Source organism: Camelus dromedarius, chromosome 22, assembly GCF_036321535.1.
Source record: "Camelus dromedarius isolate mCamDro1 chromosome 22, mCamDro1.pat, whole genome shotgun sequence".
Lineage (NCBI taxonomy): Eukaryota > Metazoa > Chordata > Mammalia > Artiodactyla > Camelidae > Camelus > Camelus dromedarius.
In genome coordinates this window covers 11,882,814-11,896,992 of record NC_087457.1, presented here as the reverse complement: position 1 = coordinate 11,896,992, position 14,179 = coordinate 11,882,814, and the positions used below count along the sequence as shown (strand labels likewise).

Sequence of the window (14,179 nt, the reverse complement as noted above, 5' to 3'; positions counted from 1 at the left end):
TAACAATACAAATTATGCAAATGAGAAGTAGCATCATCTAACACGTGGAACTGTCTGATAGAATGTGCAACACCAGGAAGAAGTCCTAATGTAAATTACGGACCTTGGCTGATAATGATGTGTCAGGGTAGGTTTATCAGCTGTAACAAGTGCACCTCTCTGGTGTGCAAAGCTGTGCTTGCCCAGGGCAGGAGATACACGGGATGTCTACTTTGTGCTCAGTTTTGCCAAGGGCCTGAAACTGCTCTAAAAATTAAAGTCTATTAAAAAGAAAACTGCTAAAATGACCTTAGATAATTCACTTAACCTCTATGATTTATTTTTGCACATCAAAAATGATCATAGATAAACAGACTAAGGCACCTCCCAACACTATGATTCAATCCTATGTGTGATCTGAAAATGAATCCATAAAAAGTCAACTGGTTGGCCATGTGAACCAATGGAAATTTCAAACAACAAAATGTCAACGTGTGCTGAAAAGCAGAATAGCCCTTAAATTTCTTCCAGATCATAAAGACAATGATTTTGATTTAATAGCTTTTCTAACATATTTAACATTTTTAGATGTTTACAATGGGTTTTCCCTCAATGGCCTTGTTTCCTATTTACAACATGGTCAGTAAGTAAAAATAGGAACTATTTTTCTGTTTTTATGTTGATTTTAATTAGCGCGGGAGGCAGAGTGAATGAGAAAAGGAAAGTACCGGGATAATTTGTCTTTTGAAGACCATACATACCAGACCAGACCATATAATTCTCCAAGAATGGTCAATGCCTCACGGAACCTGGGAAGATCCCCAAAGATCACGCCAACAGCACCACTTCCCACCCACCCATTTCTATTTGAGACCCACTATTTTAGGCCATTGCCGCAGCCCAACTAGAGGATTAACTTAGAGGAAATCTCTCTCAACTCTGTCCCCACAGATGTTTTTTCTCTTTCAGTACATGTCCTTTTGCCCTTATACAGTGATTGTGTGTTTTTGTGTGTTTGTGTGTGTCTTATTTCACTTGCTCATTTGTCAGTTTCCCAAAGAAAGGACCCATGGCTTCCTAGTTTTACATCACAGCACTTAGAGAGGTACCTAAATATTGTCCGTTAAAAGAAGAAACACAGTTGACCCTTGAACAACACAGTGGGTAGGGATGCTGGCCCTCCCGACTGTGGAAAACCCGCATGTAACTTTCCATCAGGCCTCTGTCTATGTGGTTCCACTGCATACGTGGTTCCTTGGTATTTGAAATCCACATCCTGGATTCAACAGACTGCAGATGAGTGTAGCACCACAGTATTTCCTAGTGAAAAAAAAAATCCACATGTAAGTGGAGCCATGCACTCCAAACCCATGTTGTCCAAGGGTCAAGTGTACATGAATCCGTGTTGTCCCAAGGACTGTTTCATCATTTGGGTTGGACCTAACCTTGTAAGCATCAGAATCTCTACCCTAAACCTTCATTTGTTCAATAACCATTTAACAGGCAAACACAGTATGTTAGTTCCTGAGCGAGATAGCAGAGATTGAAACATGAAGGGCGCCCACACTCCCTAGAAGGAACTCACCATTGGGGAAGTGGACACGTGGATTACTTCAACACCGTGAAATAAGAGGTAGATAAACACAGAGTTTAGGAGCACAGAGGAGCAGTTCTCTAAGCCAGACTAGGAGGCAGCAAAGGGGAAATGGGGCTTTCAACAGACCCAACAGGGCAGAGCAGTGCTGAGAAAAGTGTGTGGTAAGAGCAGGTTTTCTCAGATCATGAGATGACGCTTTCATTTTTTTTTTAAACGTTACCTTCTTTTTTTTAGGGGATGGTGTAGATCAGCGGTAGAGTGCGTGCTTAGCATGCACGGGGTCCTGGGTTCCATCCCCAGTCCCTCCATGAAAAATTAATACTTAAATAAAGAAACCTGATTACCTCCCCCTAAAAAAATTAATTAAAAAAATTTAAAAATAATAAAATGTAACCTTTTTGAAATAGAATTTATTTTGGGGGGGAAGGTAATAGGTATATTTATTTATTTAATGGAGGGACTGGGGATTGAACCCAGGACCTCATGCATGCTAGGTGTGCACCCTGCCACTGAGCTATACCTTCCCCCCCCCACTGGATTAGTTTTAAAGGGTGATTAGTATACATACAAATAAAAGAAAGGTCAGAAAATCTCAGGAAGAGAAAGAAGGGTGTGCAAAGAACAGCAGGGCACGGCCTCCATGAGGAGGTGCACAGAGCTCAGCATGACTGAAGCATAAAAGAATAAAAAGGGTGGCTGGCTGGCGAAATGAAATCATGATTGGCTTCCAGGGCCCTGCATAAAGTAGTTTCAATTCATCCTGAAAACAAAGGGAACAATTTTAAGCGGAGAAATGACTTCATGATATTTGTATGTGTGAAGACCATTTGAAAGAAGTGTTGCCCATTATAAAGAAATTAATATTTCGAGGACTCTGGTAGTAGCTGGGGGGGGGGGTGGTGGTGGTTGGGTTGGGATAAAATGGGGAGTGATAAGAAAGGAAGCGTGATGAGCTTGGAGGCGGTAAAAGTGACCAAGGCTGCACTGATGGGAAAGAACCGTAGGACTAGATTTGAGGCCAAGAGATCAGTTAGGGACTGGCGTGTATAGTGCTCCGATGGGAAGTGGCAAGGGATTGAAAACAACGGCAGGGAGACTGGAGACAAGGAAAACACAAGAAATATCAAGACATACTGGTAAGACGGTGCTGTGTTGGACATGATGGACAGATGACTTCCAGGTCTCTGACTGGTCAGCTGTGTCCACAGAGCCACCAGGGCCAGGCTGTGGACATCCGGGTCTTGCATGACTTAAGAATGTTCTACTGTCAGTGTCTTAAAATTCTCAATAATTTTGAGCAAGGGTCCTTACATTTTTATCCTTCACTGGGCCTCTCAAAACATACTGCCAGTTCTAAAAGCTACCATTTACCAAGGCACAGACTAGAGGGCGAGAAGATGAGCTTGGTTCTTACCGTGAGAGAGTAAGTGGTCAGGAAGCCTTGGGTCTGTCGCTTGGCAGTGGGCTCTCTGCTCAGGACCTTGCGCTGGTCGCTGGAGGTTTTCTAAGCATTTGCCCCTGTCTTAATGGAAGGTTAGTCTGGTACATGTTTGATGTGTTACGTAAGTATTTCTTGAGATGCCTCTTGAGAGTGGTTGTGCTAAGGATATCTAGTAGAGGACAGGAGAGATCCAACTAGAAACAAAACGCTGGGAGTCCCCAGCCTAGACATGATGGCTGAAGTCTCTGAATGGAGATGATCGCCCAGGCAGGGGGAACGCCGTAAGAAGAGAGGGGAGTCCAGGACCTGAACTCTGGCGATCACCAGTGGTAAACTGTAACCAGAACAATGACAGAGAGAAAAAACGAAGAAGGGAAGCCATCCCTAGGGGTTAGGAGCGATGGCTTTAAAGTCAGAGTACTCCAGTCCTGACTGCATCTCTCACAGAAAGTATGACCTTAGGCTTTGACACAACCTTCCCGAGGGGCTGTTTCCTCAACTGAATTCTGGCGATAATATTGGTACCTGACCCACAGGGCTGTTGCGATGGTTACCTGAGACCCTCCATGAAAGATGCTTACCACAGGCCTTGGCACAGAGGAAAAATCAGTGAGTGTTAACTATTAGTTTTTTCTTATTAGTCTTAAGTAGAATGAAACCAGAAGGAATACGTGACATAGGGGAGGTCAAGAAGAAAATTTAAAAAAATAAAATAAAACAAAGAAGGAAGCAAAACTGCAGATGCTCGAACAATTAATCAGAAGGGACTAGAAAGTCCCATTGAATTTATGAACAAAGAGGTCATTAATGAACAGTACAAGGATAACCTCAGTGTACCAGTACTGTTTGGGCTGGCAGCTTTTGACAGTTCAGATTTTGGACTTTATCACTCTGAAAGCAAAACTATGTAGGCCTGAAACGGCACTTAGAAAACATTTAAATGATATCCTAAAAATTTCCATTGTGAATGTTTTTTTTTTTCCTTTTCTGAATGTTCCTTGGTCCATTTCCAAAAGACCCTAATACCCAGACTAAGAAAGATGGAACCCTTCTTCCATACTGATACCACAGCAGTTAGCGGGAAACCTGGCGATGGAACCCAGGACTCCGAAACGACAAGCCTCACTATTAGGAGAGGAAGTTCGTGGGCACAATTATGTCTAACCAACTTCCTCTTTGTCAATAAGAAAGATGACGAGCAAATTTCCACGTGGCCACTGTGTCCCTTACTGCAGAGCGAGTCTCTGGTGCTCCGGCGGGGCAACAGAAAAGACCGCCAGCTGCTCCCTGGCATCCAGACACCAGCTCTAAAAATGAGATGCTGAGAGATGACTGATTAACAAACATATGTGGAACTCCAGACACTGGACGTGCTGCTAAAGGAAAGACAGCGCTGAGTTAAACACGGCTTCGCCAAGGAGCTTACAATCTAATAGAAAAGATGAGATAAATACAAAGCTTGAATGTTAGTAACAAGCAAACCAGGTAGAACTTGAAACATGATGTCAAAAGAGGTTCAAGGGGACAGAAGAATTTTGCACAACCAGAAGGATGTTTAGAGGTCAGGTGATGGACACTGAATGCCAGGCCAAGGAAATGTGAGCTTTATTTAACTTACAGTGAGGAGTTCTTGAACGATTTTGTGGCAGGACCTGAGATAGTCACTGGCCCACCACGTTCCAAGGGCCTAGAATGTGGAAGCAAGGAAGGTCAAGGCTGAAGATGCAGACTTAGGTACCTGGGCATAGAATTAATGGTTAAGATCAGATGCAAATCCATAAGAACAGTGAGGTAGATAAATGGGTTATAATAATGCTGCAAATATTTAGATGTTTCGGTCTGAACTAGGAAAAGGAGTTAGCGACTGAAACAGAAAAGATGTAGTCAGGCTAATCGGAAAGGAAACCAGAAAAAAATACGACATTAAAAATAGATTTGCAGAATGCGGGGAAAAGAACAGGAGAAAAATAGCATTTACTGTGACCTATCTGCTAGGTGCTTTACGTAAGGTTTCTCTTTTATTCACTGGGATTACCGCTTTCCGCAGAGGTGGAAATAGGTTTGGAATGTTAAGCCACTTGTTAAAAACTCCGCTAACTAAGGAGGAAACAGAGTCGAAATTCACAGCCAGGTCGCCTGGCTGAGTGCACTGAGTGGGAAAGTTCTGGGCTGAGAGGCAGCAGGTCCAAGTTCTAGGTCAATTCTGATGCCAACTCCCATAAGGACATTTGTTAAGTCATTTCATTCCCATAAATCTCAGGTTTTCCCAGTTTACTGTGAGTGTTGAACTAAATCACTTATTGAGTAAGGTTACTTTCAGTTCTGATATTCTGATTCCGTGCCTTTATAATGTTACAGTAAATTCTTGAGAGGGTGCAGAGGGAACGGATGAAAAATAACGTGACTAGAGGAAGCAAAAACACCTGTGCCTTCTTCTCATGTGAGACTGAAGGAAAAAACAAGACTTCATATAGGAAATTTGACAAGTTGCATTTAGGAGGCATCAGAAACTGAACTTTGTGACTGGTCGGGTTACTGGGCTGAGAGGGCAGTGAGTAACTGAGGACGGCTCTTAGGGGCTAAGGAACCATAAATCCATTAGGCTACTTTTGACCACACGAACCTTCCAGGTTGCATCCTCCGTGAGAACCATTACGCGAATTCTCAGAGCATGTTCTGCCCTTAGTTTTTCTATCTATCTTAGAGAAAGGGAGGGAGGAGAAGATGTGTATAGACAAATTACTTTTCAAATAAATTTGTTTACAACCTTACAACCCAAGTGAAGGGTCTGCTGGGCAAAACGTAGCGTTTTCGGAATTTTCACAGTGCAGGTCTATTGCCTGGAACTTCTCATCTTCTTTTAACTTCTTTAACTTCTTTTAACTTCTTTAAACTTCTTTTAAAGGACTGCCAATCAGTCCACATTAAAGTGAATTCAAACCCTGATGGTACCTTTGACAGACAGCCTGGCAGTCAGATCTAGTGAAAAGAGGAATGGCTTGGAATCAAAAACAACAAACAAACAAGTAAACAAATCAAATCTTATATTCACAAGCATGAAAAGAAAAGAGCTTTTTTTTTTTTTTTTTTTTTTTTTTTTTTTCTGAGCTGGTTTTGTTTGCCTGTTTCTTTTAATCAGCAGCATTTACTTGCTTACTCAGCTTTGTGAAGGAGAAAGTCCACGGCAGTGTGGAATTCAACCTCAGACCAAGGTTCTCCCCTGTTCCCGAGATAACTGCATAGCTTTGGAGCAGTTGTCTCTTCAGGAGCAGCTTTGGTGCAGACACTTCAAACAAAATTATGGAGCCTCAGAGTCCGAATCTGAAGACAACACCATCATTGACTTTAGGAAGATTTCACATTTCCGAAGACTATGGCTTTCTTCTTCCAAGTCCTCTGGTAAGGACAGAGCCCTGGGCGAAGTCAGAAAAAGGTTTCTTGAGATGCTGATTGGTTTGTTTGTTTAATACATGTGCTCTTTAAGAAAGGTGCAATGTAAGTGCCAAGCCGCTGACATGAGACAGATAACACACATAACGCGCAGCAAGAGGCGTGACAGCCACAGCAGAGCAGTTCAAATGGGATGTTTTACTCTCCGTTTCTTTTAAAGGACTGCCAATCAGTCCAGTAAACTTAGGAACAAATGGGCAGTTATCAAAAAAAAAAAAAGAAAAACAACACTAAGACAGAAGTCGGATAAAGATTAATTGCATGGGCAGATCAATTTATCTTGACTTGCTAGTGGAAGAGAACAGAGAAAACAAGAGACACTGGGTGCCACTGAGGCTGGTAGGGGGGTTAGGGATTCACAGAAATTGCCGAGAAGAGGAAAGAACACTTGAGAACAAATAGTGCTTATTACTTAACCGTTCTTATCGGTCAACCTGTAATGCAATTCTGTTTCATCAGTTAACCCTGTTTAATCTTTGAACGTAGTGTGAGGTCTAAAATGTTAAAACTGTCAGAAAACTTGGAAACCATCTGGTCCCACCCCTGTCCTTTGTATTTGGACTAGCTGAAACCAGAAGTAGCCCGCCCAGAGGCATATTAGCAACAAAAACAGAACTAGTGGTACTCAGGACTCTTTCTTTTTTTTTTTTTTTTAAGTGCCACATGGAATTTATTTGCAGGGAGCATTTGGGGTAAGAGAGAAAAGAAAGCAAATTATCAAAACGGTCTCCACTAGCACGTGGGAGGGAGCAAAGAGGCAGAGGCGGTTAGGCAGGGAGTGAGTACTCAGGATGCTTGACATGTTTTTTCTACTACGTCATAAATAAGGCTCAAGGCTACTATGAAGAATCCAGGGACCCCACGTTGCAGTCATTGCCGTAACTTATTAGATCCAGTTTTTTCCTTCCATCGGCCTCATTGGTCCTTTAACTGTGACTAATGAATGGGCTGGAATTCAATAAACTTTTATCAAATACCTGAGTATGTTAACAGAGGAATACAGACGAAGGCAGGACCTAGTTGCTGGTCCCCAAAGCCCTCTGTAGAGCTGGGAGTTGTGAGAGCAAGTCACAGGTCTGCGAGTAACCTGAGCGTTGAAAGTAATCACTTCAGGATTGGCAGATACAAAGCACTATGTACAGAATAGATAAGCAAGAAGGTCAATTGAATAGCACAGGAAACCAACTATATTCAATGGCTTTAGTAACCTGTAATGAAAAAGAATATATATATACACACACACACACACATATACATACACACACACATACATACATACATACACACAACTGAATATATATATATATATATACAACTGAATCACTATGCTGTACACCAGAAACCAATACAACATTGTAAATCAACTAGACAACAATTTTAAAAAAAGCAATGACTTCAGAGTGCAGAGGAAAGTTGTAACCCAGAACACTGGACTGTGTTCTCTGACACTGCCACCAGGGTGACCAGGAATGTCCAACTGGAACTTATTTACAAAACTGACACAGACTCACAGACACAGAAAACAAACTTATGGTTACCGGGGGGGGGGGGGGGGAAGCGGGTAGGAAGGGATAAATTGAGAGTTCAAAGATTCGCAGATACTAACTTCTATATATAAAATGGATAAACAACAAGGACCTACTGTCCAGCACAGGGAACTCTATTCAGTATCTCGTAGTGACCTCTAACGAAAAAGAATATGAAAAGGAATATATGGATGTATATGGATGACTGAAACATCATGCTGTCCACCAGAAACTGACACACCATTGTAAACTACCTCAATTAAATACCTCAATTTAAAAAAATACCTCAATTAAAAAATTGTAAAATATCTCAATTAAAAAAAAAAGAATGTCCTTTTGCTAGACACTGAAGGGGTTTCAAGATGCAGGAATTTCCACGCTAACCCAGCAAAGTCTTGGGCAAACCAGAATTATTCAGTCACCCTACCTCGCACTGACTAACCCTTGGGACCTTGAATGAATCAGAAGCTTTGCCTGCCCTTCAGCTTTCACATGTATTTAGATGGAGATCTAGGGCTACCCTCCAGCCCCGATGGGGTAAGGTCACCATCACTGTGTACCCTTCTTTTCCGTTTCCTTTCTTGTAAACAAGAAAACCAGATGGGAAACAATGCCACCACTGAGTGCTTGTGGCTTGCTGAGCCAACACAAGACTGTATCTGTCCTGCGGTTCGGCTGATGGGTACCCGGAGAGGAGAATTCCATTCTGGAGCTCACAGAAACACTTCCTGGAAAACTGGGTCTACTCTCGCAGCCCTATGTCAGAGTGCCAAAGACTGCAATTCTTTCTTTGAGTTTTGGTTTCACTTGTGGGAGAATGTGAAACATCTCCATTTTGGGGAAGAGTCTTCACACACCAGAATCTGCATCAGGCTTGCTCAACTGATCAGGAAAGAATCTGTCACCACCCATCACCAGGCCACAGTGGTGTCACAACTGACGACACATTGGGAAATATCAGATACTGACCATGCCGAGGGCATACCCCAGCATGCTCTTCCAGCAAGCTTGCTTACTAACTTACCATAAAGGCTTACTCCAAAGTCTCTGCGAAGAAAACTTAGTCAAGCCAATGAATCAGCAAACACTCTGGCTTTGTGGGAGGGCGGACTCGGTTTCAAATACTCTCCTCCACTATTTCTGTAAACTCTGAAACATTTCCAGAGTCTTGTGTTTCAGTGAGGAAAACAGCCAGCTTTCAGACCCAGGTCCCTACATAAGCCACAAAACTCCCTTGCCAGAGCACAGGTCCTGTGTTTGCATGTGTTTGGGTGGGTGGGTACAGAGGGCTCTTTCTTTAGACATAAAGAAGATGAGGAAATTAGCTTGACAGGAAAAGTGGGGTCACGAGAGACGACAGCAGGAGACCGGACTGCAGTAGGACTGAGAGAACCTGAACGTTGGCTCAGAGTTTGCATCTCACACATCTGATAAATGAATATATTCCTAGCAGAACATTATGTGCAGGGTGAGTGAGAGCAGGTGTTCCTGGACTGCACACCAAAATTCACTGGGGAGAGTAAAATAAATACTGATGCCAGGATCCCAGCCAGAAGCTAATTCAGAATCTCCAGCCTAACAAACTATGAGAAACAGTAAGAAGAGCTCGAAGCAGTTTAAATACAGACAGAAAGGAAGGGGGACATTTTAAAGGTGCGATGGAGCAGAAGAAAAGGAACGGCGCAAATAGTCATGGGGAAGCCGCAAACTTTATTCTGTACGGTGATTAAGCAAGCATTTGGGAAAAATACATACTCTTCTGTAGAAATTCAAAGCACCTAAGAGAAGTGGTGGACTCAAGCTGCTTCGAAAGCAGAATAGAAACATAATTAACACAGGAGGCTACAGTTTCCTGATACAAAGTGGTGGTAGGAAGAAATCAGATATTTCCTTGAGAAAATTATTGCCATCTCTGCTGCTGTCTGGGGCATATGCCTGATCGTGGCGAATGGGGATTTGAGGCAATGAGGGTAATACAGTGGAGAGAGACACAAAGAGATCAGATTTCATAATCTTTAGCGCAGATCAATAAAGAAAGATGTGTTTGGTGGGATACGGATTTCCTTCTGTGCCAAAATTCAGGAGCCAGGAGAAGGGAGAGGAGCCAAGGGGGAACCGGGTGGACAGGGGTAAGGAAGTGGACGTAGAGACAGCCAAGACAGACCTCTAGAAACTGGAATTCAGAACAACGAAACAACTTGAGAGTTCCTCACTCAGGATATCTGAGCTGCAGAAAAGCGTAAGACAATGTGGAGGTGAGCTGCCAGATCTGAGAAAGGAGGCAAAAATCGAGCATTGGAAAAATATCTGCTACTTCCAGTCAAAAGGAGGCTCAGGGAGTCAATTCATTCCCTAGGACCGTTGTAACAAATTACCGACATTTTGGTGGCTTAGGACGCAGAAATGTGTTCTCTCCGAGTTCCGGAGGTCAGAAGTCTGAAGTCAGGCGTCGCCAGGCCCACTCCTCCTCCAAAAGCTCGAAGGCAGAACCCATCCTTGTCTCTTCCCTCTTCTCGGGGCCCCAGGTGCTCCTTGGTGTGGCAGCATCACTCTGCTCTCTCTGCACCTGCATCTCCTTCCCTCCTGCCTACAGCTTCTCTTGTCGGGACACTGCCATCGGATCCGCCTCGATCCAGGATGAGCTCATCTTGTGATCATTAACTCAATGACATCCTCAAAGACCCTTTTCCAAATAAGGCCACATTCAGTTTCCAAGTGGACTTATGTTTGCCGGTTGGGGCTGGGGGATGGGGGTTGGCACACTGTTCAACCCACTACAGGGAGTGAGGTGAAGAAACAGAGGGAGGGGGGAACCTGGACAAAAGGGGAACTAAAGCTTTGTCTTGTCCTGAATATCTCGAAGCTGAGCATCCAGGCGTGGGAGGGTGAAAGACAGTGAGACATGAAGGTGTGAAACACAGAGTGGTCAAGGAGGCACGAGGACCCGGTTAAGTACTGATGGGTTTTGGCAGCAGACTGTTCACCAGTCTGACCTCGATGTTCTGAAGAAAATTCACATGCTATGCTGTCAAACTGTAGCTTTAAGATCAGAGGACTAACTACTACATATAAGATAGATAAACAACAGGACCCTCCTGTAGAGCATAGGGAATCATAGTCAATACCTTGTAATGGCCTAAAATGGCAAAGAATATGAAAAGGAATATATATGTATATAAATATGCATAAATAAATCACTATACTGGACACCAGAAATTAACACAACATTGTAAATCGACTATGCTTCATTGAGAACAAAAAATCAGAGGAAAGCGAGACTATGAGAAGTCACCATATGGGCAAAGGGTAGACAGTTAAGTTAAGCCACAGGAGCTGAATTTCCAGACTTGTTTTTCCAAATGCGAGCACTGTAATCATGTGACCACAGTCACATAGGAGAAGAGACCTCTTCTCTCTGCTTCGATTTAAAAGGATCAGCTAGATTCACGTTTCTGAAGTGGTTGCCTGCGGAGTGGGACAGGAAAGGGAAGCAAAGATACATTCCAGAGAGCACATAAATACGATTTTTAATTTTGTGTTTTTCTTCTCTGACTAGATATTAAAAGGAAACATTTTATGTTACAGAGATAACTTGCAATTGGAAGATGTTTCCGTAAAGTAAAATTTTAGTTTCTTCTTCTTTTCTTTTTTTTCCAACTGAGGTCTTTGGATCTTTGGGAAATTATTCTCGGGGACCCATGAAAATTATTCCTTTAAGGAAATTCTATCCATTACTCTAGTTGAGAAACAGTAGGTAGTTAACGTGACACATTCTGTTTAACGGCATAGACAGACGCTGTAACAGCTGTGCTGAGATGATTCTGAAGTCCAGCTAAATCTCTTCTTGGGTTTAAAGCTAGAAGTCGTATTTGGTCTCTTTTGACCTATTTTGGTTGTGTGAGGATAACAGTTCCTGGGCAGGCTGTGAGGATCAGAGTGAGCAACCACTACAAGTCAGATCTTCCTACATAAAAGCCCTCATAATTCTGACACTCTGCGGTTTGAGTCTAGAACTTAACACGAGGTGAGGCACAATTCTGCGTTCTTCTGACAACAGGATTAAGTTGTTACCATGCAGCCTAGATTTCCTAAATTGTGATCAACTTGAAATGGAGTATTTTATCACATTTCATACTGTAATTACATCAATAGTTATCAAAGTATGTGTCAATATGATTTTGAAACATACAATTATTGTAAGTATCTCCCAACTGCTTTTAATAACATCTTATGACCCCCATTACTGATACAAAATCTTTCAATTATCTATAATCTCAGGTTAATGAGTGCCATAAACGGACAATCCTCTGCTTGAAATCTTACTTTCAATGACTATGTTATTATTGATCTTTAGAAATTGGGAGACTACTGAAGTATGATTCCTCATTAGTCACACAGTATTTTTATGAGAAAATATTCTAAATATGGCGATTCTCTTACTAAACAAATAAAAGCATATTAAACAAAAATTGGAAAATGGAAAAGAGTAGGACACTCATTATTCACAGCTCCACCACAAAATCAAAATACCGTTGGTGTCGGGGGTGCAATTTATCTAAGGGTGTGTATGTCGGGGCAGGTACTTGTGTGTGTGCCTGCCAAGTTGTAAAGTTGTAATTCTGTTGCGTATCAAAGTCTGCATTGTGCATTTTTAACTCAATGCTATAAAATAATAAACCTTTGCCTGAAATTAACCAGTCTTAATAATACAATTTTCATGGTTTCATTAAACCCCATTTGCACGATACAGCACTGCGACATTTAAATGGCACACTAGACATTTTGGTTAATTTCAGTTTTTCTCTCTTTGTACATTAAACTGATACCTAAAACATCTGTGTCTAATCTACCCTTGCTGTCTGAATTCAAAGCAAACCATCTGCGCAAACATTTCATATCTTGTTCCTAAAACTAACTTGTAACCATCAGCTAATTTTGAGGGCAATTGTTTGGACCACTTCCCCATCCTTCATTTTAACCTCCAGCCACTTGTTCTCTCTCTCTAGCGTCCAGTTAATGTCCCTTGCCTGATTTACTATGCCCTCAATTTTGTACTGGAATTTCATTTACTGTTTCAATCTAGTGAATTTTTTTTTCAGGCACTTAGGTAGAGGCCTAAGGATACAGATGTGAGTAAAAAGATTAATGGAAACTCTGTACTCCAGACTAAAGAAAATTTTCATTGAAAGTATGGGACCAGAACCAAAGATCTGGGGAGGGGAGGCCCCATAGATGAGTGAATTGATTTGGTGTCTATGAAAAGTTTTTACTATTTGTCCAGTATTTATTATAGAAACACCTGAGGTCTCATTCTGGGTACAGGGAAGGGACAGAGACCGTGAAACTCTCTCCTGCGGCTGCTGTCCACGGCTACTGGGCTTCGGTCCCAAATATGTTTACCTATCCCTTAGGGAAAAGCAAAAAAAAAGAAAAAAGAGAGAGAGAGAGAGAAAAAGTAAAGAGAAGAAAACCTGATCATTGTCAAGTTCCACCTTGGAAGGCATCTGAGCAACCGTTTACTGTTACTCTGGTGTGTCCTCAAACAGCTTATCAAAATGTTCTCTCCAAATCTTTTCTATACTTTTTCTGAGTTTTTCTCATTTTGTGTATAATAATAACTTCCCAATAACAAAATATAATAATGCTCCAAATTGATTGATCTTTGAATATATTATTGAATTCAATTTGACAATATTTTATTTAAGAATTATATTTTTTCAGTGCTAGAGCGCATGCTTAGCATGCACAAGGTCCTGGGTTCAACCCCAGTACCTCTATTAAAAAAAAAAAAAAAGAGTTACCTTTTTGTATTCATACATAGTCTATTTCAAGGGTTAGTCCTGAGGTTATGTTATCTCCATGAGACCCCCTTGGATGCTTTCTCATCTTTGTCTATCCTATGGAACTTGATCGTAAGACCAAAGAAATTTTAGGTGGTAAGTTTTTAATCACATTTTTCATTTCCTCTATGCTTATTGGTCCATTTAGTTTTCACACGTCTAGACAAAAAATAAAATTGATCTTTTACAATTTTCCAAATGGGGTTTCGATTCAGATTTTCATGAGCAAGACTGATAGATACCATTCTCTCATATTTCATTAAGAGTTGAGTTTTTCTTATTTCCTGTGATAGCCCCTTTATAATGTATAATAATATAACAGGAGAAATCATTCATTGGTAGGTGC

At 41.7% G+C, this 14,179-nt stretch overlaps 1 protein-coding gene and 1 long non-coding RNA gene across 4 annotated transcripts in view; one reads left to right on the top strand and one right to left on the bottom strand.

Annotated features, from left to right (window-relative positions):
- Positions 1 to 294: 294 nt before the first annotated feature.
- Positions 295 to 11,048, bottom strand: LOC135318898 (uncharacterized). Of its 2 annotated transcripts, none has more exons than XR_010377317.1 (4): positions 10,369 to 11,048; positions 6,175 to 6,430; positions 2,991 to 5,996; positions 295 to 1,299 (listed from the first exon to the last, which is right to left on the bottom strand). It is a non-coding gene; the product is annotated as an uncharacterized LOC135318898 (long non-coding RNA). The 2 variants fall into 2 exon arrangements; XR_010377318.1 differs by having other exon boundaries at positions 10,373 to 11,048.
- Positions 6,310 to 14,179, top strand: part of IDO2 (indoleamine 2,3-dioxygenase 2) — a 57,550-nt gene continuing 49,680 nt past the window's right edge. The window contains exon 1 of one of the 2 annotated variants that reach the window (XM_010999254.3): positions 6,310 to 6,416. In XM_010999254.3, coding sequence (XP_010997556.3) covers positions 6,318 to 6,416 — 99 coding nt within the window. In that variant the 5' untranslated portion in view covers positions 6,310 to 6,317. The remainder of the gene's footprint in view (positions 6,417 to 14,179) is intronic. The other variant, XM_031440055.2, reaches the window with a different exon arrangement.